The sequence below is a fragment of the Triturus cristatus genome, chromosome 10 (assembly GCF_964204655.1).
Source record: "Triturus cristatus chromosome 10, aTriCri1.1, whole genome shotgun sequence".
NCBI classification, from domain to species: Eukaryota; Metazoa; Chordata; class Amphibia; order Caudata; family Salamandridae; genus Triturus; species Triturus cristatus.
The window spans coordinates 814,615,502-814,640,393 of record NC_140593.1 but is presented as its reverse complement, the minus strand read 5'-3'; the positions used below and the strand labels follow the sequence as shown (position 1 = coordinate 814,640,393).

Sequence of the window (24,892 nt, the reverse complement as noted above, 5' to 3'; positions counted from 1 at the left end):
CACGGCACCCCCTTACACTGACCTGCTCCCTGCTGACGAGAGGCAACTACCTCGAAACACGTGTCCAGGGATGGCTAACGCAACACATACTGTTCTTTTTACACATCGTGGCATAGGCGTACCCGCCGTCGCCACTACATTTCCCACAGTCCTTTGGGGCAACTTGCTGGTGTGACGAGCAGTGTGCGACCTACTTTTGCACTATTTATTACAGCTCCCTTGAGCCAACGGGCTGACGAGCCTTGGATCTGCACCTGCGTGCCATGAGAGGTACTTGACCTGTTTTTAATTACATTTTGGCAGTCCACACGGCACCCCCTTACACTGACCTGCTCCCTGCTGACGAGAGGCAACTACCTCGAAACACGTGTCCAGGGATGGCTAACGCAACACATACTGTTCTTTTTACACATCGTGGCATAGGCGTACCCGCCGTCGCCACTACATTTCCCACAGTCCTTTGGGGCAACTTGCTGGTGTGACGAGCAGTGTGCGACCTACTTTTGCACTATTTATTACAGCTCCCTTGAGCCAACGGGCTGACGAGCCTTGGATCTGCACCTGCGTGCCATGAGAGGTACTTGACCTGTTTTTAATTACATTTTGGCAGTCCACACGGCACCCCCTTACACTGACCTGCTCCCTGCTGACGAGAGGCAACTACCTCGAAACACGTGTCCAGGGATGGCTAACGCAACACATACTGTTCTTTTTACACATCGTGGCATAGGCGTACCCGCCGTCGCCACTACATTTCCCACAGTCCTTTGGGGCAACTTGCTGGTGTGACGAGCAGTGTGCGACCTACTTTTGCACTATTTATTACAGCTCCCTTGAGCCAACGGGCTGACGAGCCTTGGATCTGCACCTGCGTGCCATGAGAGGTACTTGACCTGTTTTTAATTACATTTTGGCAGTCCACACGGCACCCCCTTACACTGACCTGCTCCCTGCTGACGAGAGGCAACTACCTCGAAACACGTGTCCAGGGATGGCTAACGCAACACATACTGTTCTTTTTACACATCGTGGCATAGGCGTACCCGCCGTCGCCACTACATTTCCCACAGTCCTTTGGGGCAACTTGCTGGTGTGACGAGCAGTGTGCGACCTACTTTTGCACTATTTATTACAGCTCCCTTGAGCCAACGGGCTGACGAGCCTTGGATCTGCACCTGCGTGCCATGAGAGGTACTTGACCTGTTTTTAATTACATTTTGGCAGTCCACACGGCACCCCCTTACACTGACCTGCTCCCTGCTGACGAGAGGCAACTACCTCGAAACACGTGTCCAGGGATGGCTAACGCAACACATACTGTTCTTTTTACACATCGTGGCATAGGCGTACCCGCCGTCGCCACTACATTTCCCACAGTCCTTTGGGGCAACTTGCTGGTGTGACGAGCAGTGTGCGACCTACTTTTGCACTATTTATTACAGCTCCCTTGAGCCAACGGGCTGACGAGCCTTGGATCTGCACCTGCGTGCCATGAGAGGTACTTGACCTGTTTTTAATTACATTTTGGCAGTCCACACGGCACCCCCTTACACTGACCTGCTCCCTGCTGACGAGAGGCAACTACCTCGAAACACGTGTCCAGGGATGGCTAACGCAACACATACTGTTCTTTTTACACATCGTGGCATAGGCGTACCCGCCGTCGCCACTACATTTCCCACAGTCCTTTGGGGCAACTTGCTGGTGTGACGAGCAGTGTGCGACCTACTTTTGCACTATTTATTACAGCTCCCTTGAGCCAACGGGCTGACGAGCCTTGGATCTGCACCTGCGTGCCATGAGAGGTACTTGACCTGTTTTTAATTACATTTTGGCAGTCCACACGGCACCCCCTTACACTGACCTGCTCCCTGCTGACGAGAGGCAACTACCTCGAAACACGTGTCCAGGGATGGCTAACGCAACACATACTGTTCTTTTTACACATCGTGGCATAGGCGTACCCGCCGTCGCCACTACATTTCCCACAGTCCTTTGGGGCAACTTGCTGGTGTGACGAGCAGTGTGCGACCTACTTTTGCACTATTTATTACAGCTCCCTTGAGCCAACGGGCTGACGAGCCTTGGATCTGCACCTGCGTGCCATGAGAGGTACTTGACCTGTTTTTAATTACATTTTGGCAGTCCACACGGCACCCCCTTACACTGACCTGCTCCCTGCTGACGAGAGGCAACTACCTCGAAACACGTGTCCAGGGATGGCTAACGCAACACATACTGTTCTTTTTACACATCGTGGCATAGGCGTACCCGCCGTCGCCACTACATTTCCCACAGTCCTTTGGGGCAACTTGCTGGTGTGACGAGCAGTGTGCGACCTACTTTTGCACTATTTATTACAGCTCCCTTGAGCCAACGGGCTGACGAGCCTTGGATCTGCACCTGCGTGCCATGAGAGGTACTTGACCTGTTTTTAATTACATTTTGGCAGTCCACACGGCACCCCCTTACACTGACCTGCTCCCTGCTGACGAGAGGCAACTACCTCGAAACACGTGTCCAGGGATGGCTAACGCAACACATACTGTTCTTTTTACACATCGTGGCATAGGCGTACCCGCCGTCGCCACTACATTTCCCACAGTCCTTTGGGGCAACTTGCTGGTGTGACGAGCAGTGTGCGACCTACTTTTGCACTATTTATTACAGCTCCCTTGAGCCAACGGGCTGACGAGCCTTGGATCTGCACCTGCGTGCCATGAGAGGTACTTGACCTGTTTTTAATTACATTTTGGCAGTCCACACGGCACCCCCTTACACTGACCTGCTCCCTGCTGACGAGAGGCAACTACCTCGAAACACGTGTCCAGGGATGGCTAACGCAACACATACTGTTCTTTTTACACATCGTGGCATAGGCGTACCCGCCGTCGCCACTACATTTCCCACAGTCCTTTGGGGCAACTTGCTGGTGTGACGAGCAGTGTGCGACCTACTTTTGCACTATTTATTACAGCTCCCTTGAGCCAACGGGCTGACGAGCCTTGGATCTGCACCTGCGTGCCATGAGAGGTACTTGACCTGTTTTTAATTACATTTTGGCAGTCCACACGGCACCCCCTTACACTGACCTGCTCCCTGCTGACGAGAGGCAACTACCTCGAAACACGTGTCCAGGGATGGCTAACGCAACACATACTGTTCTTTTTACACATCGTGGCATAGGCGTACCCGCCGTCGCCACTACATTTCCCACAGTCCTTTGGGGCAACTTGCTGGTGTGACGAGCAGTGTGCGACCTACTTTTGCACTATTTATTACAGCTCCCTTGAGCCAACGGGCTGACGAGCCTTGGATCTGCACCTGCGTGCCATGAGAGGTACTTGACCTGTTTTTAATTACATTTTGGCAGTCCACACGGCACCCCCTTACACTGACCTGCTCCCTGCTGACGAGAGGCAACTACCTCGAAACACGTGTCCAGGGATGGCTAACGCAACACATACTGTTCTTTTTACACATCGTGGCATAGGCGTACCCGCCGTCGCCACTACATTTCCCACAGTCCTTTGGGGCAACTTGCTGGTGTGACGAGCAGTGTGCGACCTACTTTTGCACTATTTATTACAGCTCCCTTGAGCCAACGGGCTGACGAGCCTTGGATCTGCACCTGCGTGCCATGAGAGGTACTTGACCTGTTTTTAATTACATTTTGGCAGTCCACACGGCACCCCCTTACACTGACCTGCTCCCTGCTGACGAGAGGCAACTACCTCGAAACACGTGTCCAGGGATGGCTAACGCAACACATACTGTTCTTTTTACACATCGTGGCATAGGCGTACCCGCCGTCGCCACTACATTTCCCACAGTCCTTTGGGGCAACTTGCTGGTGTGACGAGCAGTGTGCGACCTACTTTTGCACTATTTATTACAGCTCCCTTGAGCCAACGGGCTGACGAGCCTTGGATCTGCACCTGCGTGCCATGAGAGGTACTTGACCTGTTTTTAATTACATTTTGGCAGTCCACACGGCACCCCCTTACACTGACCTGCTCCCTGCTGACGAGAGGCAACTACCTCGAAACACGTGTCCAGGGATGGCTAACGCAACACATACTGTTCTTTTTACACATCGTGGCATAGGCGTACCCGCCGTCGCCACTACATTTCCCACAGTCCTTTGGGGCAACTTGCTGGTGTGACGAGCAGTGTGCGACCTACTTTTGCACTATTTATTACAGCTCCCTTGAGCCAACGGGCTGACGAGCCTTGGATCTGCACCTGCGTGCCATGAGAGGTACTTGACCTGTTTTTAATTACATTTTGGCAGTCCACACGGCACCCCCTTACACTGACCTGCTCCCTGCTGACGAGAGGCAACTACCTCGAAACACGTGTCCAGGGATGGCTAACGCAACACATACTGTTCTTTTTACACATCGTGGCATAGGCGTACCCGCCGTCGCCACTACATTTCCCACAGTCCTTTGGGGCAACTTGCTGGTGTGACGAGCAGTGTGCGACCTACTTTTGCACTATTTATTACAGCTCCCTTGAGCCAACGGGCTGACGAGCCTTGGATCTGCACCTGCGTGCCATGAGAGGTACTTGACCTGTTTTTAATTACATTTTGGCAGTCCACACGGCACCCCCTTACACTGACCTGCTCCCTGCTGACGAGAGGCAACTACCTCGAAACACGTGTCCAGGGATGGCTAACGCAACACATACTGTTCTTTTTACACATCGTGGCATAGGCGTACCCGCCGTCGCCACTACATTTCCCACAGTCCTTTGGGGCAACTTGCTGGTGTGACGAGCAGTGTGCGACCTACTTTTGCACTATTTATTACAGCTCCCTTGAGCCAACGGGCTGACGAGCCTTGGATCTGCACCTGCGTGCCATGAGAGGTACTTGACCTGTTTTTAATTACATTTTGGCAGTCCACACGGCACCCCCTTACACTGACCTGCTCCCTGCTGACGAGAGGCAACTACCTCGAAACACGTGTCCAGGGATGGCTAACGCAACACATACTGTTCTTTTTACACATCGTGGCATAGGCGTACCCGCCGTCGCCACTACATTTCCCACAGTCCTTTGGGGCAACTTGCTGGTGTGACGAGCAGTGTGCGACCTACTTTTGCACTATTTATTACAGCTCCCTTGAGCCAACGGGCTGACGAGCCTTGGATCTGCACCTGCGTGCCATGAGAGGTACTTGACCTGTTTTTAATTACATTTTGGCAGTCCACACGGCACCCCCTTACACTGACCTGCTCCCTGCTGACGAGAGGCAACTACCTCGAAACACGTGTCCAGGGATGGCTAACGCAACACATACTGTTCTTTTTACACATCGTGGCATAGGCGTACCCGCCGTCGCCACTACATTTCCCACAGTCCTTTGGGGCAACTTGCTGGTGTGACGAGCAGTGTGCGACCTACTTTTGCACTATTTATTACAGCTCCCTTGAGCCAACGGGCTGACGAGCCTTGGATCTGCACCTGCGTGCCATGAGAGGTACTTGACCTGTTTTTAATTACATTTTGGCAGTCCACACGGCACCCCCTTACACTGACCTGCTCCCTGCTGACGAGAGGCAACTACCTCGAAACACGTGTCCAGGGATGGCTAACGCAACACATACTGTTCTTTTTACACATCGTGGCATAGGCGTACCCGCCGTCGCCACTACATTTCCCACAGTCCTTTGGGGCAACTTGCTGGTGTGACGAGCAGTGTGCGACCTACTTTTGCACTATTTATTACAGCTCCCTTGAGCCAACGGGCTGACGAGCCTTGGATCTGCACCTGCGTGCCATGAGAGGTACTTGACCTGTTTTTAATTACATTTTGGCAGTCCACACGGCACCCCCTTACACTGACCTGCTCCCTGCTGACGAGAGGCAACTACCTCGAAACACGTGTCCAGGGATGGCTAACGCAACACATACTGTTCTTTTTACACATCGTGGCATAGGCGTACCCGCCGTCGCCACTACATTTCCCACAGTCCTTTGGGGCAACTTGCTGGTGTGACGAGCAGTGTGCGACCTACTTTTGCACTATTTATTACAGCTCCCTTGAGCCAACGGGCTGACGAGCCTTGGATCTGCACCTGCGTGCCATGAGAGGTACTTGACCTGTTTTTAATTACATTTTGGCAGTCCACACGGCACCCCCTTACACTGACCTGCTCCCTGCTGACGAGAGGCAACTACCTCGAAACACGTGTCCAGGGATGGCTAACGCAACACATACTGTTCTTTTTACACATCGTGGCATAGGCGTACCCGCCGTCGCCACTACATTTCCCACAGTCCTTTGGGGCAACTTGCTGGTGTGACGAGCAGTGTGCGACCTACTTTTGCACTATTTATTACAGCTCCCTTGAGCCAACGGGCTGACGAGCCTTGGATCTGCACCTGCGTGCCATGAGAGGTACTTGACCTGTTTTTAATTACATTTTGGCAGTCCACACGGCACCCCCTTACACTGACCTGCTCCCTGCTGACGAGAGGCAACTACCTCGAAACACGTGTCCAGGGATGGCTAACGCAACACATACTGTTCTTTTTACACATCGTGGCATAGGCGTACCCGCCGTCGCCACTACATTTCCCACAGTCCTTTGGGGCAACTTGCTGGTGTGACGAGCAGTGTGCGACCTACTTTTGCACTATTTATTACAGCTCCCTTGAGCCAACGGGCTGACGAGCCTTGGATCTGCACCTGCGTGCCATGAGAGGTACTTGACCTGTTTTTAATTACATTTTGGCAGTCCACACGGCACCCCCTTACACTGACCTGCTCCCTGCTGACGAGAGGCAACTACCTCGAAACACGTGTCCAGGGATGGCTAACGCAACACATACTGTTCTTTTTACACATCGTGGCATAGGCGTACCCGCCGTCGCCACTACATTTCCCACAGTCCTTTGGGGCAACTTGCTGGTGTGACGAGCAGTGTGCGACCTACTTTTGCACTATTTATTACAGCTCCCTTGAGCCAACGGGCTGACGAGCCTTGGATCTGCACCTGCGTGCCATGAGAGGTACTTGACCTGTTTTTAATTACATTTTGGCAGTCCACACGGCACCCCCTTACACTGACCTGCTCCCTGCTGACGAGAGGCAACTACCTCGAAACACGTGTCCAGGGATGGCTAACGCAACACATACTGTTCTTTTTACACATCGTGGCATAGGCGTACCCGCCGTCGCCACTACATTTCCCACAGTCCTTTGGGGCAACTTGCTGGTGTGACGAGCAGTGTGCGACCTACTTTTGCACTATTTATTACAGCTCCCTTGAGCCAACGGGCTGACGAGCCTTGGATCTGCACCTGCGTGCCATGAGAGGTACTTGACCTGTTTTTAATTACATTTTGGCAGTCCACACGGCACCCCCTTACACTGACCTGCTCCCTGCTGACGAGAGGCAACTACCTCGAAACACGTGTCCAGGGATGGCTAACGCAACACATACTGTTCTTTTTACACATCGTGGCATAGGCGTACCCGCCGTCGCCACTACATTTCCCACAGTCCTTTGGGGCAACTTGCTGGTGTGACGAGCAGTGTGCGACCTACTTTTGCACTATTTATTACAGCTCCCTTGAGCCAACGGGCTGACGAGCCTTGGATCTGCACCTGCGTGCCATGAGAGGTACTTGACCTGTTTTTAATTACATTTTGGCAGTCCACACGGCACCCCCTTACACTGACCTGCTCCCTGCTGACGAGAGGCAACTACCTCGAAACACGTGTCCAGGGATGGCTAACGCAACACATACTGTTCTTTTTACACATCGTGGCATAGGCGTACCCGCCGTCGCCACTACATTTCCCACAGTCCTTTGGGGCAACTTGCTGGTGTGACGAGCAGTGTGCGACCTACTTTTGCACTATTTATTACAGCTCCCTTGAGCCAACGGGCTGACGAGCCTTGGATCTGCACCTGCGTGCCATGAGAGGTACTTGACCTGTTTTTAATTACATTTTGGCAGTCCACACGGCACCCCCTTACACTGACCTGCTCCCTGCTGACGAGAGGCAACTACCTCGAAACACGTGTCCAGGGATGGCTAACGCAACACATACTGTTCTTTTTACACATCGTGGCATAGGCGTACCCGCCGTCGCCACTACATTTCCCACAGTCCTTTGGGGCAACTTGCTGGTGTGACGAGCAGTGTGCGACCTACTTTTGCACTATTTATTACAGCTCCCTTGAGCCAACGGGCTGACGAGCCTTGGATCTGCACCTGCGTGCCATGAGAGGTACTTGACCTGTTTTTAATTACATTTTGGCAGTCCACACGGCACCCCCTTACACTGACCTGCTCCCTGCTGACGAGAGGCAACTACCTCGAAACACGTGTCCAGGGATGGCTAACGCAACACATACTGTTCTTTTTACACATCGTGGCATAGGCGTACCCGCCGTCGCCACTACATTTCCCACAGTCCTTTGGGGCAACTTGCTGGTGTGACGAGCAGTGTGCGACCTACTTTTGCACTATTTATTACAGCTCCCTTGAGCCAACGGGCTGACGAGCCTTGGATCTGCACCTGCGTGCCATGAGAGGTACTTGACCTGTTTTTAATTACATTTTGGCAGTCCACACGGCACCCCCTTACACTGACCTGCTCCCTGCTGACGAGAGGCAACTACCTCGAAACACGTGTCCAGGGATGGCTAACGCAACACATACTGTTCTTTTTACACATCGTGGCATAGGCGTACCCGCCGTCGCCACTACATTTCCCACAGTCCTTTGGGGCAACTTGCTGGTGTGACGAGCAGTGTGCGACCTACTTTTGCACTATTTATTACAGCTCCCTTGAGCCAACGGGCTGACGAGCCTTGGATCTGCACCTGCGTGCCATGAGAGGTACTTGACCTGTTTTTAATTACATTTTGGCAGTCCACACGGCACCCCCTTACACTGACCTGCTCCCTGCTGACGAGAGGCAACTACCTCGAAACACGTGTCCAGGGATGGCTAACGCAACACATACTGTTCTTTTTACACATCGTGGCATAGGCGTACCCGCCGTCGCCACTACATTTCCCACAGTCCTTTGGGGCAACTTGCTGGTGTGACGAGCAGTGTGCGACCTACTTTTGCACTATTTATTACAGCTCCCTTGAGCCAACGGGCTGACGAGCCTTGGATCTGCACCTGCGTGCCATGAGAGGTACTTGACCTGTTTTTAATTACATTTTGGCAGTCCACACGGCACCCCCTTACACTGACCTGCTCCCTGCTGACGAGAGGCAACTACCTCGAAACACGTGTCCAGGGATGGCTAACGCAACACATACTGTTCTTTTTACACATCGTGGCATAGGCGTACCCGCCGTCGCCACTACATTTCCCACAGTCCTTTGGGGCAACTTGCTGGTGTGACGAGCAGTGTGCGACCTACTTTTGCACTATTTAAATTAAAAAAGCAAGAGTGTGCTATCAGAGTAGTCACCAGGAGTGTTGGTTGATCCACATGTAATTAAGGAAAATACAGAAACAGCACCGCTAGCATCTTCAAAAGAGACATCCAACAGAGCACCTAATGATCAGTTAACTGAACCACCTGATGCAGATTAGGATAAAAACAAATTTAGGCCAACCATTTGTAAAGTCTGAAGAAGCTCCTGATATCAGATAAAGCACAATACCTTGGTTTTGGCAATAAATAAAAGAGCCAAAAGCAACAGTAACAACAGCAACACTTTCCCAGTTTTACTGCCCAATAAACATACACAGGCTAAGGAAACTTATAGACAAGTGGAGATCGACTTCATATGGTAAAAAAGTAGGATGAGGAAACAACAAGAAATTGTAAAGACAATAAAATAAATAATGCTTGAAAGTTTGACAATATACATGTATTTCTACCAAATGATGTCTTGGAAGACAGCCATCACACACTGAATAGGGGTATTGTTCATAGGTTAATGTTTGTGATCCCAGTTTAAGACGTATGAGGTCTAAAAATATAATCTTGATAGAACTCATAGCCAATACAGATATGCAATTAAAGAATTGGGAGTAGAGTAGCGAAGCGAAATAAAAATTATATGGAAATATAAAGAGACCACCTACTAAGTTTGAGTAAACAAAGATATGTGTGAGGAGTGAGGGATAATGTTGACCAGGTTTCATTTTTGTAGATTACTCCACCAAGGCCAATACTGTCGATACAATGGTTAACATTCAGGATATGACATCGAATATCCAAAAGAAATCAATATTCGAGAGAAATCTGAGGTGTAGGGGTGGTTGTGGTAACACTACCACAAATAATATTAGGTTATGATTACAAATGACTCAAGTTTAACAGGAAATAAGACAGCGGGAAAAAGATAGTCAGACACAGGTTGCTCTTGATTATCAATGGATTATACATCTAATTCTAAAAAAAAACGTTAGCTTATCTCCCGGTATATAGCAGGAATAAGCAACATACCAAGTAAGGGAGATGTAAAGGTATTTCGAACTAGCTATGATGACAAATGCCTGCAGGACAAAAGAAAAAAAAAACCTGCATTGTTTCTTAACATGGGACTGTCCGGTAATAAAGCTCCAGAAGATGGATCGTTTGTCTGGTGGTTTAATTTTGGATTTCAAAGTCACTCCCTTGGCTCACCAAACAGATTATATTTAGTTATTGGAATCGGATTTGTGTCTGAAGCATGACCTGTGACACTTAAACCTGTCTAAGTCTATCTGCCACCTGATAATCTCAGACAATGTGCCAGGAAAATAAATAAAGTATATATATATATATATATATATATATATATATATATATATATATATATATATATATATATATATATATTTATGGATAAATAAGTATGATGTTATACTATGTGTGTTCTTACTAAAGGACACAAAGATTTTCGATTTTCAATTCGCAGCAGTATGTTTTCTAGCTTTACTATTGCCCTATAGTCAGGTGACCCGCATATGTTCAGGGAAGCACTATAAATTATTCACTGGTGTTCCGGTGTGTCATGTGATCAAGGCTGCGGAGACGCAGCCGAAACGCGTCATGCTGATTTTGTGACTGGGAAAATAAAAGCATAATCAAACTGCACTGCTGTGGTCCGTACCTGCTTTGATAATTACCAAGGAAGGTGGTAATCCAGGATTGTGTTTCTTGATATATATATATATATATATATATATATATATATATATATATAGCTCAAAGTTGAAATACACGGCACACCTCTTGATGTTTTAGAGTTGTTTATTCAGTTCGTGACTGTCTATTGGACACTTTGCTAAAGGATATATATATATATATATATATATATATATATATATACATATATATATATATACACACACACAATTTAATTGCATAGTTTTTAAGACGCATTAACTCTAAAGTGAGACCCGACCTACCAGCACAGCTTTCACATAACTGCAGGAAAAGGTTACATTTATCACACTATGCATTGATTTCATGTTCACTTTTCGAAACTGCAACTTTCTATGATAATTTAAATTGACACAACAATGATCCTATGCCCCTGAGCCTTATACTTACGTTAATGGTAACAAAATCCTGTTTTTTTAATATTTGGGCTCGCCAGAAGGTGAGAATCCCCTGCGCGATCCAAAATGGTCCACTTATTCACAAAACATATAAGGTGACTGGAAATCTAGGGTTAATATTTTATTTACATCATATCATATAGTGAGTCTGGTCTGGAAATCCTTTATTTATGGAAGAGAAAGGTCAGTAGTAACTTAGAGTATGTGAATGTTAACATACTTGAAGCACAAAAGATCTAAACTAAAGGAAACTTTGCAGCAAAATGAGTAAGCTTAATGAGTGCTTTAGACGAGAAATAAAGACTAAGGAAGAGATGTATGAACTCACTTGTGAGTCACAAACACTGCGATTCAGTAAATCGCAAAGTGTGCGACAGGAAAATGAGTTTTTCAAATGTACTAAACCCCTCTAGAGATTCATTTACATGTTACAGAATCGCTGAATGGGTTTGCAAACCGTTAGGAATCACTATTTGGAAGGGCCGTGTTTAGGGTACCGCTTCCAAACTGTGATTCCTTATGGTATATTAATGTTTTTTGACTGAAATGAGTTTGCAAAACATTAATATTTTACCTACTACTGAAAGCTATTGATAACTCGTTCAAAACAGGAAGGGGTCTCTTTTGTGAATGGTAAAAAATAATTTTGTGGAAAAGGCAATGGTCCTACTCCTAAAAAATATTTTTAAAGCCGATTTTATTTCTTTTTTACACATTTTTAACGGGCTGAATTAAAAAAATGTATTGCTTCATTCAAAAGCAATCACAGGTATGTTGGACTGCTGATTCCATCAAACCACCATCCCTGAGATGTCACAAAATTCTAGTGGGTCTAAATTCATAACCTACCTCAATAATCATGAGTTAGATCAGACTAAGGCCCACTGAAATTCAGTGTATTTGCACCGATCTATACGTACATAGGTCGGTAAGCAAAATACCATAGGATTCGCAAAAAGTTGGTGCCAAAGTGTGACCATTTTTTTAGTGCATCCTCTCTTAGTACATTTGGGTCTAAAAGATTTATGGTTAATAAGCTCCTTAAAAAAACCTGAACATATCGTATTCACCCCCTATAGATTCCTGTGAGATTAAAGCTCTCAAGAAAAATGTTAACACCTGAGCGATACATGTGAGGCTTTTTATGCAAGGAGGTAAATGATATTTTGCACTGGACATATAATCAAAATACAAAAATGTTGGCAATTAGTGTTGAGTCTCTTGTCATCTCTAGATCAGACTTTGGGATCACCTTAGTGGCCGGTATACCCCTTTCATACTCAAGTCCAATCAAAAAAGTATTACATTCAGCTGCAATAATGGTGTACGAAGCAAGAATCTTAGGCTGCATCACTCCTATGCTTTATGACCTTCACTCCTATCCTTTATGACCTTCAGCTGCTCCCTTTTCAAGCTAGGATTTGATTCATACTCTATGTCCTCAATTAGAAGCCACTACATACAAGAAGGCACCATACGCAGCTAAACTTTTGACCATCGCAGGTGAATCCAGAGGCTTAAGAAGCAAGAAACCTCTGCTCTTTAAGATCCCCAAATTCAATAACTATCTAGCTATTAAACAGTCATTTATGGAAGCAGCAACTACAGCATTGAACTCTCTCTAGTGAATCTTAGGGAGAGACTACATCTTTCCTCACCTTTAGATGATAACTCTGAACACATCTATTTGAACAATTCCTTTCCCAAACCTTGTTTAAGAATGTCATCCACAAGAACACTTGTTAGTGCCATAGCCGCCTCTATGCTATTGATTTTTTCTTATACATGAAGCTAACATTCACTGTCTTCTTTCATTGCTCTAACCTATGAACCTTTTTCCCCATACCCTGTATCAGTGTATCCCTTTCTCTTGGTTTTTGTGTTTCTTGTAAATCACCCTCATACAACTTTTGGTCGTTGTATGCATTTCTAAATACACAAAGATTATAGCATAGTCTAAATGATTGTTGATTACCAAATATGTCGGCTAAAGATTGGATCTGCTGTGTTAGGTCATTACCCTATGACTCGAACACATCACATTGGAATTTAATAGAATTTCCAGCATTCGATCCAACAATACATTCAAGTGTTATTAAAGGAAACTTTTTTAGAAACCCGTGGCACAAATGGCCTTCTTATTAATATAATAAAGTCGGGCTGTAATTTTTGAGATTCACTCCTTAACTCTTCTTTTTACATCAACTGTTGAATTACAACAAATTCCAGATATCCTGAGGGAATCTGTTCGCCTACAAATTCAAAAGAAGGGAGATGAGCAAAATTACTGCACTAAGGTGTATGCCAAAGTCTTACTGGAAGAACTGGGACCCTGGGTTGAAGAAACAGTTTACCTTGACATCAGGGTGGTTTTTGGAAGAGTGCAGAGACTATCAATATAATAGTTGTTTTAAAAATTATGGCAAAAGGGAACTATGATGTGTCAGGAAGGCAAGTTGGTTTCCTGCTTCCTTCAACAGAGTAATAACGCCATTTTATGGAAAAAGGGAGGTATCAAACCACAGAGTAATCAAATTATTAAATAGAAATACATGGGTGTGTGTAAAGATTAGAGATGGAAGCAGGATAATGAGAAAATACCCACGAACAACAGGGCGCTGAAGCATGAATGTGTGCTAGCCACCTTGCTATTTAATCTAAATACATCAGACATGGAGCATGTCTAAATGGAATGAGGCATTTTCCTCCCAAACAGGAGGGTGGGAGGCAGGCACCACTGCTTCTTTACAGATGCGTATGATACTGTTATTTTAGGTACAATAACAAGAGGACTGAATAGGGCATTAGCAGCTATTACTGCTTATAACAAGGCTAATAATTTGACAGTTAACATGACAAAAATCAAACATCATGGCTTACAGTCAACCACAGACCTCCTATTTAAAGGTTGGAGACCATAAAGATGCATCCGTTGGCTACTTACAACTACCTATACATGTGACAGGATAGTGGAGCTGGTCCAAACGTTTGTTCACAAGCTCTAAAATTTAGATATTCTAGCTTTCAGTTCATGCTCTGGAAACTATATTTAAATTTGCATACTATAATGATGGTATTGATGGTAACAGTGATTAAAGCCAACCTGGTCCTCTCAATTTTGTATGGGGCTTTGACTTTTACTAATGAACTGAGAGGTGCTTGGAACTAGTATTTCATAATTGCCTTAAATTAAGGTTATGTCCAGCAAGTCTGGTAGGACTTGAGCTGGGGCTTTTAAGTGCGACATTCTATATTTATTATTGCCACCACATTCATAGTGCCTCTCATGAGTCTCTCAACGTTTGAATTATATCGGACTGTAAGCTTAGCATTTGTATCATATTTTATCTTGATAGATCGATTGCTGTTTTTTAATTTTTTATTGAAACTGTGATTATTTTAGCACTTGCATTTGTCTAAAGCGGCACCCTTGGAATGTTTTGTATTTTGACTGTGTTTTATCAAAGTGTATGAATTATTATTATTTATCTTTTATTGTTCAAGCAAAACCAAAATAAAGGTTAATGAATCTATTTAAAAGAGGCTTTAGATTGAATAATTGAGTAGTCTTAGAATACCTTAACAGTGGCCAGTATAAAAACAGTTGTGGAACAACTACAAGTTTGTGTAGAATATACCATTTAAACTCATATACCACTTTTAAATCCCCAGTAAAAGATAATCTAAGCAATCCTTCTTTCAAAGAGATTATGCTCCAGGTCCAGGGTTATATATAAGGGAGTCATCCAAAAGTGCAGAGAAACAAAAGTTAATGAGGCTTACATTTCAGCTGCTTCCACTAGCTGATATTAGAGCCGCTTGGCAGAACAACTTAATTTATAATGGTCACTGTTGCAGCTTACACAGAGCTAAAGCAGAATCAATACTGCATTTGTCCGTGACTATGAGTGGAAAGGGTCAAATTATTAACGCAGCTATTCCATCACTCAGGAACCATGACAATCAAAGAGGCTGTACAAAAGTATCAAGAACAGATTGCATGTCATTGAGAGAATAATAATTTATAGATCTAAAACGCTTAAAGAACGGTGCTAGAAATCCATAACTATAAGAGTACTTAAACCCAAGTATAGTTTTATACAATGCAGAAAGTTTACTGTATGTTATCACAGCAATGACCTGGGAGGACTTACTAAAGTGATTAAATATTCTGAGGGAGGCTGTAAAAAAACAATTTATGAAAATGGATTAATGAAAGATTATTTTTTCCTTCTAAGAGATATTTTTAAAGACTCTAAATTTGAACAAATTAAAGTGGCTTTGCTTAACGATTCTGGATGGGAACAGTTTGGTTGATTACACAGTTTGCTTATCTGTTGTTCTCACCAGGAAATGTATGTTTTTATGTATAACTTGCGTGTGTTTTTATTGTAAGGGTGTTTAATAAATCAGCAAAAATGAGTGACTAGTACTGATATTACATATTGATCCACTTTACAGTGCCCTTCCGAAGTCCATCCTGGACTTGATCCAAACAACTGCTCTTCGGACATCGGCTCAGACTTTCCTTCAGTTATTTGTGCATAATTGTTGTCTAGACTTTCAAGTAATGGTATTACCCTAATGCAATACGGATGTGAACATCACTGGCTTTAAGAACTGGGGTCAGTAGGTGATGCCCAGAGGTTGGACAGTAATGGGACTTCCATGCGAGACTGGTCCTTGGGATGGTTTAATCACACGCAAGATTTTCTGATTTTATCTGTTGTGACATTAGAACCTTGAGCACACAGTGATATGCACAATGTATAATCTGCTGCTGGACTTATTAAAGCTACATGACAGGTTACAGCATAATAGGGTCCTATAATATCATGCAGGGTTTATGTGACACAATGATGTGGCCCAGTAAGCAGGAGCCTCTCACTGGCCATTCGCTGTAGGCTCTATTTTTCCATTTCATTCCTAGTCCTATCGGGCAAGACATTTAAACATCCATAGAAATCTGGAGGTAGATTCATGATCAACACTGTTCTCTAATCACCGTCTAATATCTTCCTATATAGTTGAGTTATGAGAATGGAACAAGTGGCAGCTACACCTACCTGATAAAATCACTGTATTCCATCCAGAAAACACCATCACTGCTTCCGTGAGCCATTAGCTCCTGTCGCAGCGGGTCTGGCCATTGGTTCCAGTCATCTGACCACTTGCCATTCCAGGAGAAGCGTCCCCAGGGGTTGCGGAGCCGTAACAGCCTGTGGTGAAAGGAGGTAGAAGCATGTAGACCAGGAAACCAAAATGCAGTAGTGCTGAAGGGGAGCTGATGTGATTCTATGTAGCATGTTGTCTTCCAACAAAATCAGAGACAAAGGTCTGTAGTAGAAAAGACTTCTATTCACCCAACTCAACTGGGTATAAACCATGCTGGGAAACGTTTTCCCAGCTCCTTATGTAGGATGGCATTAATGTACAAGATAGAAAATGGTAAACAGACTACAAAGTCTGTGCACGGTCTACCTGAAAATAGGACTGAAAGTCTACTTTTAACAGCTGATGACACAGTCATAATGAGGTAACAAGCCAAAAGTGGGGCCTCAAGGCGCCTATTCAGAGTATGAAACATCCAGTGGTTAGTCGTGCACAGTGTTTCCAAGTACCTCGTAAGTACATAGGACCTTAGTAGCCTACAGAATATGTGGACTCTGACAAGTAAACAAAGACCAGGGAGTTTAGTGTTCTTTCTATAAGAAAAAAAAAGACACCTGGTAGTCACTCTGAGGACGACAACAGATAAAGTTCCAAAAGAAACCCGAGGACAAACTTTTGGCTGAGAGGCAAAAAAACAGAGATGGGCCGATAAATAGAGATAAAGTTAAGAAAAGAGTGCGAGAGAGAGAAAGCGATAAAAAGGGAAACAGATAGAAACATGGAAATGTAGAAAGGGAGATGGAGGAACGATAAAGGTGTGTGCATGTCAATAACATCTGCTTAGCCTTTGAGCGGCATAAACTGAAAGCAGAAAAGGGCTGCCAGCTGAAAAAAATAGCTTCTCACCTAACCATCTCCCTCGCTATGGGGGATGCAGAGGCTGTGGACTAAGGAGAACCTACAAGCTCTATGAACATAGTTGTATGATGGTTATACCAGGAACACTGTGAAAATGTACCCCTTTGATAATTACCAGCAAAAATCTAAATCTTGCAAGGGCAGTTATGAATCACAGTGCTCAAAATATTCTCCTGAGGGCACTAAGCATAACATATTAACCATGTGATGAAATGAGGTAGTCAGTTACATGGATGAGGAAAATAACATAAGACAAGGAAATTAAAACAAAGCTAATTTTCAAACCACACTTGCTGCACGTTTGTCTGTACGCATTAAGTAAGGGGAGTATAAACAGTCCCAGACTCCATTATCCTTATGTTTCTGTGCCCCAATCAAATACTTACCGACAATTTTGCACATCTCGCACATCCAAGATGGAGTAGGCATGCCTTGGCCGGAGACCAACACTCTCGTAAGATGAATCATCAACCTTCATATTACCTCCGCCGCAGGATGCACCCATCAGAAACCTATATGTTTACAAAAGGAGGAGAAGAAGCAGGTAAGATGGTGAATCCATTATCTGCATCCACTGGTTGGTGGATAGGGTGAGGGTGTTGACGAAGAACACAACAATATGCATTAGAGCTGGGAAGCGAAAGGTGTATTGGTTGTACTCTAGAAAATGGTATCCTAGGACTGAGCTGCATTGGTAGTGTAGCTTGCTGGTCCAGTGATGAAACAACAGGTGGGCATTCAGTTCGCAATTAAAGTACACTGAATCATTAACAAACTAGAACCAGAATGGCATTAGCTATGGAAAGTCCAGAATGAGGCATCTTAACATGAAAAATGTTTGGAACCAGCAGTGGAGTATCAAGAGGGCTGCAGGTAGGTTACTAACTAAACTTGCTTCATTCCTCTGTACCAATGACAGAATAAATACCTGCCCCACAGTTCCCAGCGTTGCTTAATCATGCGTTTCCACATTTAAAACCCCAATATGGAGGATATGTTAAGCTAAATTATTGACAATATAGCTTCCTGTAGAAATCCGAGCAACACCCCACTTTTCAATTCGAGCAACACTGGAAAGAAACCTCAAGATAGATATGGGGTGGGCTCTTAAAATCCATAAACAATATGGTTTCAATCAATCATGAAAAATAATTATCCCACAACAGCAGAAATTGAACATGACATAATTTGACCAATCCCTGAAGAATAGCAAATGTATAGCAAATGTTATCTTGTATGAATCCAGATTATCCCCATTGCATTTGGAGTTGTTTTCCACCCCCGATCTCCTTCCACTTGATCATACCAGCTGCCTTCAATTTATTTTTTTACATTCTTTGGACAGAAAGCCTACTATGTCATCACGATTTTACAACTTTTTCTCAAAGCCTAATTTCATATAGCTTGTAAACATTTAAATATGTTGGAAGAGCTACAAATATTTACAAAGACTTCGATCCAGAGCTACACTTCATACATCTCCCCTCACGTCAGGAGGAAAGTTACTTTTACAGGTGTCTTTACTTTTTTTTGTTTGCGAAATCGTTCAGGAAATTGCATGCAATAATATTAATCTTGAAGTGGACTTTACCATCCTGGCGAATTTCCAACTTGATAGTCGCCAAGAGGATAATAGTCCCTGTTGATAAAATACCAAAGTATCAAACTGTCAAAAGGTCAATTAGCAATTCAAAAAAGCAGAATTGACTAATTAAACATGGACCTCTATGAAATCCTGTGTTCAGTGGTGTAAAAAACTCACTTTTCAGACAATTTAAAAAAAACCTATGGATTAAAAACATTTTCGATGTAAAAGGAATAAAATTATGTCATGGCTTGCAAGATGGATGCAGGTTAGTACGCTCCTTTGCGTTGCTCCCTACACTCTCCCTGACGAGAGATGAAGGAGTGGAGTTGCTGTCACAAGATTTAGGACCCTGAGCAGGGGAGTGGCAGAGTGCCTGAGAAGCAGTAGGTACACAGGAGCATGGTGGCTGGACTCAGCACTGGAGGGAGAGGAGCAAAGATGGCAGCTTCGAAGGGGCTTGGAAAGACACTCACCCTGTCCAGCACCCAAAATACACATCCCGCACTGGTTGAGTCAGCAGGGAACAAAGCCCTAGAATGCTGGCAGGATGTGGTGAGGCCTTGGAAATGTGGGAGGTGGAATGTGTTGGAGATAAGGATCTCTGGGACATAAAAGTACGGAGTTGTGGAGACTGTAGCATACCACTGGACAGCACACACTTTTATGACACATTCTGTGATCTGCACCAACAAGACAGATACTTTGTTTCCCATGAACAGATTCGATGCACCTTCCTCTTAGGAGATAAAGGGGCAGCCATATTGAATGACGGCCCCGTTATCTGAGATTAGGTGGCATGCCTGGCCTATCGCTCTTGCCCAAATGTAATGGGCCTGCTCTGGAGAAGATAACATTGAAAAATAAAACATAAAAAACCTCTATGAATGAGCCAGTAAAGGCAACAAAACAAAAATACATTTTTGGAGTCTAAGGAACTGATCTGACGTAAAGGGCTCTAGTGGTAAGAGAGAAGGCTAAATCTTTAAACACACAAATAACTTTTGCGACTGAGTCAATATCAAAGTGCAGAGATGGGGGTTGCAATTCCGCTGGAAACCAGACAGGTGAAGGAACAGCGCCATGGGGAAGGGCTGTTACTATATAGCAAAGGGTCACAAGAACGTCTAGGTCCCTTCACCTTGAACCTTTTGCTTGCTTGTTGGCCAAGAAATGTTAACTTTAAATGCCATTCTTTGTTAACTGTAACCGTCATTCTGAAACCTAGCCTCAATGCAATTCAACATCAAACATTAAGGGCACGTGTTCTATTTTAAGTAAAACGCTCAGTAACCTGTTTTGGTCGTTTGTCCTTTATAAAATTGCAAATCAATAGTCAGTCAAATAGGTCTGTTCCAACCTCTGTAGGAGAATCGTGGAACAAGGCTTGCCAGAGGAGCCAAAAGAAGGGCAAGGAGGGACATATGTAGGAAGAATGGCAAGACATTTAAGGAGGGATGTAAAAGAAGGATAAGAGAGGTGAATAACAAGGGGAGAGGTTAATAAAACACATGTGACAAAAATGCTTGGAAATAAAAAAATAAAAAAAATTGTGCAGAGTATGTTTGGAGGGGTACAGCAATATGATCCCCTTAAGAAAAACAAAAAATAGATATATGGAGATGCCAGTGGAAAGACAACGTGAAGAGAGAATTTAACAAGGGAATCTTGCGGAAACACAAGAAAATGGAGGGGAGACACCCGCAGGAAATTATATATATAAATCGGTTCCTGGAGAACGTTAGGAAGAAAGAGGAAGCGAAGGACAAGGGTGCAGTGAATGGAGCCCACAGGAACAAGGAAACAGATGGCAGGAAAAGTTGAAGTGAAATGAACAGTGGGGATTACGTTCCTCCCTCATAATATGGTAAAAAATTACTTTCAAGAGAGGAATGATTTGTAAAGAAAAAACTCAAACAACAAGGCACAAGAATCACAAAATTCTGCAAGTCTAATTTAGCCACTCTTATTTTGTCAAGATTGACATTCATCTAGACAAAATTGTCAGGATCACACCAACAAATCGTTAAAGCCATCACATTAGATCCATCTGAAAGGGTTTATTAATATGAAGCCCGGGGAATGCTTGCAGGTATTGCTATGCCACGTTGAGACAGTCACAAACTAGTTTGAAGTGTTAACTTCTCTATCTCATACATGCGATTCCACTGCTGGAGCAATCCCTGTAAAGGCATAGTGGGAGAGAAAAAGGTACACAAATACTGACATTTATAAGATTAACTTCTGAAGTAACGTTCAGAGGTAGCTAAGTTGAGCAGTCCATGCTTTCACTAGGCAGTTGCACGTGAACAAAAATTGCTAGAAAGTGAAAACCCAATCTGCAATATTACATCAAAGAATCTCTCTTTCAATAAATTATGTCAATAAGAACAAACACAAAATATGATGCCAGTGACTAATGGGGCTCAGAAAAGACCCCAAAACTATAACAACTGTTTAAGTGCTATTTTTCTACTTCACTGAGCTGCTATGAGGCCAATGTCAATCTGCTGGACAGCTTTTGGGTGCCATGGGAAACTTTCAATGATCTTCTGGTTTACTATAATGTTTATTATAGGCTCAAACAATAAGGCAGAGATGTCACACAAGAAATACAAAATATATCACTTTGATAGGATAGCTCGGTTGATATTGTAGATTCAGATGCAAGACACAGTGGGCTGATTTCAAGTCAAAACAATTCAAAGGTTCAGTACAACCACCACCCAGCTAGAGATCCCGTGCAGTCCTGGCCATAAAGGTGGGCTTTTAAACGTTTGTAGCTCAATTGAACTGGACAATCTCAAATTTGTCAATGTCTCAGACGAATTAGGACCAAAAAGACACCAATAAGGTCAACAGATTCCTTATAAGTAGGTAAAGGCTTACTTGAGCTAGCCCCACAAAGACATCTTGCAGGAGCACCAAACCTCAGGGGTCTGTGTCTCGGAACAGGCCAGTCAAGAAGTACAGGTTCCAGGGGCACCCACTGGATCTGGGAGATCCACTGGACACACAAGCATGACCAGTTCCTACTAGTAGCTGGACTTTAGGGTCTTGGTGAAAAGCACCATCAAATGTTGCTATCTTCAGAACCATACAAGTTAGAGAGGTTCAGGAACACTAGCTGCAGACCCCAAATCTGGGGTGAAGAGTAGAGTGTTCTCTGAGACTAGATGAGGCAATGACAGAAATGTTTAGGCACAAGGCTGGTGGAATATAAAGAAGGTTAACAAGCGGACCTGAATAAAGGATAAGCAGGATGTTGCATCTAGTTTGGACTACGGAAACCCACAAAGTGAACCACCATCTTGTTCTACTAGGACACAATAACCGGAAGGCCACAAGTGACATGATCTACTTTCCATCTCTGACTGGACTTTAATCTTCACTTCAATCAGCAGGCGGTTCTTTGAGTCAAACACTCTGTTTTGTCACTATCCCATGCCCCAGTTCATGCAACATTATAATTTTTATTATGCTGTGTGTCTCAGTTTCAATCACACGTAACACCAGCATTCTAACACTGCCTGCACTACCACTCCATATGCCAGCAACTGGACCTTGTTAATCCAAAATTCCTCCCTGACTTTCTTATACGTCGCAGGGCTTTCAACGCAAATAAGACCGCCATCAGCTCTACACCAACCCTCGTCCTCTTGTATGTGTCTATCTGCTGTATTAGTTTTCTTTTTTTTTTTTTTAATTCTTTTTATTATTTTCTCAGTTAACAGTGCACATTAATTACATGCAATTAAACATTAGTACAGCATAAACCTTTTATACTTTTTATACATTTTATACAAAATATAATCCATCTGAACAAATCAAACCGGGTAAAACTTTTAAATACTACAGACTTACCCTATCCCCTCTCTCCATCTCGCTAACGGCTCCCAAATTCTTTTACCCAGAGCCCTCCCTACTCTACCCTTTTTTGCGTATATAGGTTTTTCCAGATTAAATGTCGCAATGAGATTTGCTAACCATACTTGCATTGACGGAGGAGTTTTGTCTAACCAAGCCCTAGCTATGATTAATCTGAATACCGCCATTGTCATAAAGACAAACTCCTTAACATCATTACTAATTCCATCATGACCTATTCCAAGCAAAATCCAAGAGGGGGAGAGGGATATCTGTATCCCCAGAGCTCTGCCCAAAAATTCCTCTATATCCCTGAGAAGAGTGTGTAGTTGAGGGCAAGTGGCAAACATATGTACTATATCATCCTCAGGTGTGTTACAACGAGGGCAGTTTATCCCTGCTCTACCCCACCATTTGGCGATTCTAGCAGGTGTATGATATAGCGAAAATAAGGTTTTATAATGTTGGGATTGTAAAGGAGCAGACCGTAAGATGTTACAACCCAATTCAAGCGACTCCTGAAAATCCTCAGTTACTCCTCCAAGTTTCTCAGCCCACTTATGTCTGTGTTTGTCCAAGTCATCTACTTTAGTTTTAGCTAATAATGCATACGCTGTCCTAACAGTATGTAGACCACCGTTAATTAAAGTCTCCATAAAGTCATTAATCTTATATCCTGCTGTGCCGCCACGCTTATCCCCAAGAAAGCTTCTGACCTGTAGGTATTTAAAAAAATCTTTTCTAGTTAAGTCATACTTATTTACAAGAGCATCAAACTGTACCATCCCCTCAGAGTCTCTTAAATCCCCAATTTGTGTAATTCCTTTTTGATTCCATGCGGCCATAACTAAGTCTGAAAAAATTTCAGAGGGAAACCGCTTATTATTATATAGTCTGACATATCTATTAAATCGGCCAAGTCCCATCCGTTTCTGAAAAGCCTTCCAGATATGTATGGCCGCATTAAGGGTCCTAGACTGCTTCCCTCTTAAATGCCCAAGGTCAGTATAATATAAAAAACCATTTTCTGTCTCCTGACCTAGTAGAATTGCGTAGACATCTGTAGATGAGGAAGTGATTTTCTGAAGCTGTCCCCCTCCTCCGATTAAACCCTGCATATATTGAAGAGCAGATGCTAAATAATATAGTCTGAAATCCGGGGCTCCCCATCCACCTCTGTCTCTCGGTAGAGTCATAAATCTATAAGCCCTACGAGTTTTCCCGTGGGCCCATATAAATTTATTGAAGATGCTTTCCAAGATATTAAACCACTTGGCTTCAAAAATTAACGGAATTGCTCTGAATAGATAGAGAAACTTTGGTAGAATGCTCATTTTTAGTACGTTGGTACATCCAACTAGCGAGAGATGTAGGTTATTAATTCTCTCTAAGTCTATTTTTACTTTATCAACCAGAGGGATTATGTTTACCTCAACGAGAGTGTCCAAATTTGCAGCTATTATTATACCAAGATATATAGCGGAGAGGGCGACCCTAGTGTCCGTACACGAACTATGTTTATTCTTTACTATCTGGGTCTTAGACCTGTTCAATCTATAGCCCGAAAATTGCCCAAATATGCTAGCTTCCCTTTCAACCTCCCCGATAGCTAAATCCGGATTCGGGGTTAGTATGGCGACATCGTCTGCGTACGCCAAGATTTTAATTACGCGGCCATTTAAGACCATTGGGGAGATTTCATTGTTTCTCTCCAACCTACGTAAAAAAGGCTCAAGAAACAGTGCAAAAAGCAGGGGAGATGCGGGACAGCCCTGTCTCGTTCCCCTAGAGATTGCCACTATATCTGAGTGACCTCTGTTTACTCTGATTCTGGCTGATGGTCCTGCGTATAGAGCTTGGATAGCAGT

At 44.1% G+C, this 24,892-nt stretch overlaps 1 protein-coding gene across 4 annotated transcripts in view; it reads right to left on the bottom strand.

The window, feature by feature from the left end:
* CAPN15 (calpain 15) overlaps positions 1-24,892 on the bottom strand; it is a 364,024-nt gene that overhangs the window by 47,449 nt on the left and 291,683 nt on the right. For all 4 annotated transcript variants that reach the window (XM_085628400.1, XM_085628397.1, XM_085628399.1 and 1 more), the window contains 2 exons: positions 17,959-18,084; positions 16,609-16,761 (listed from right to left, as the gene is read on the bottom strand). In XM_085628400.1, coding sequence (XP_085484526.1) covers positions 16,609-16,761; positions 17,959-18,084 — 279 coding nt within the window. The remainder of the gene's footprint in view (positions 1-16,608; positions 16,762-17,958; positions 18,085-24,892) is intronic.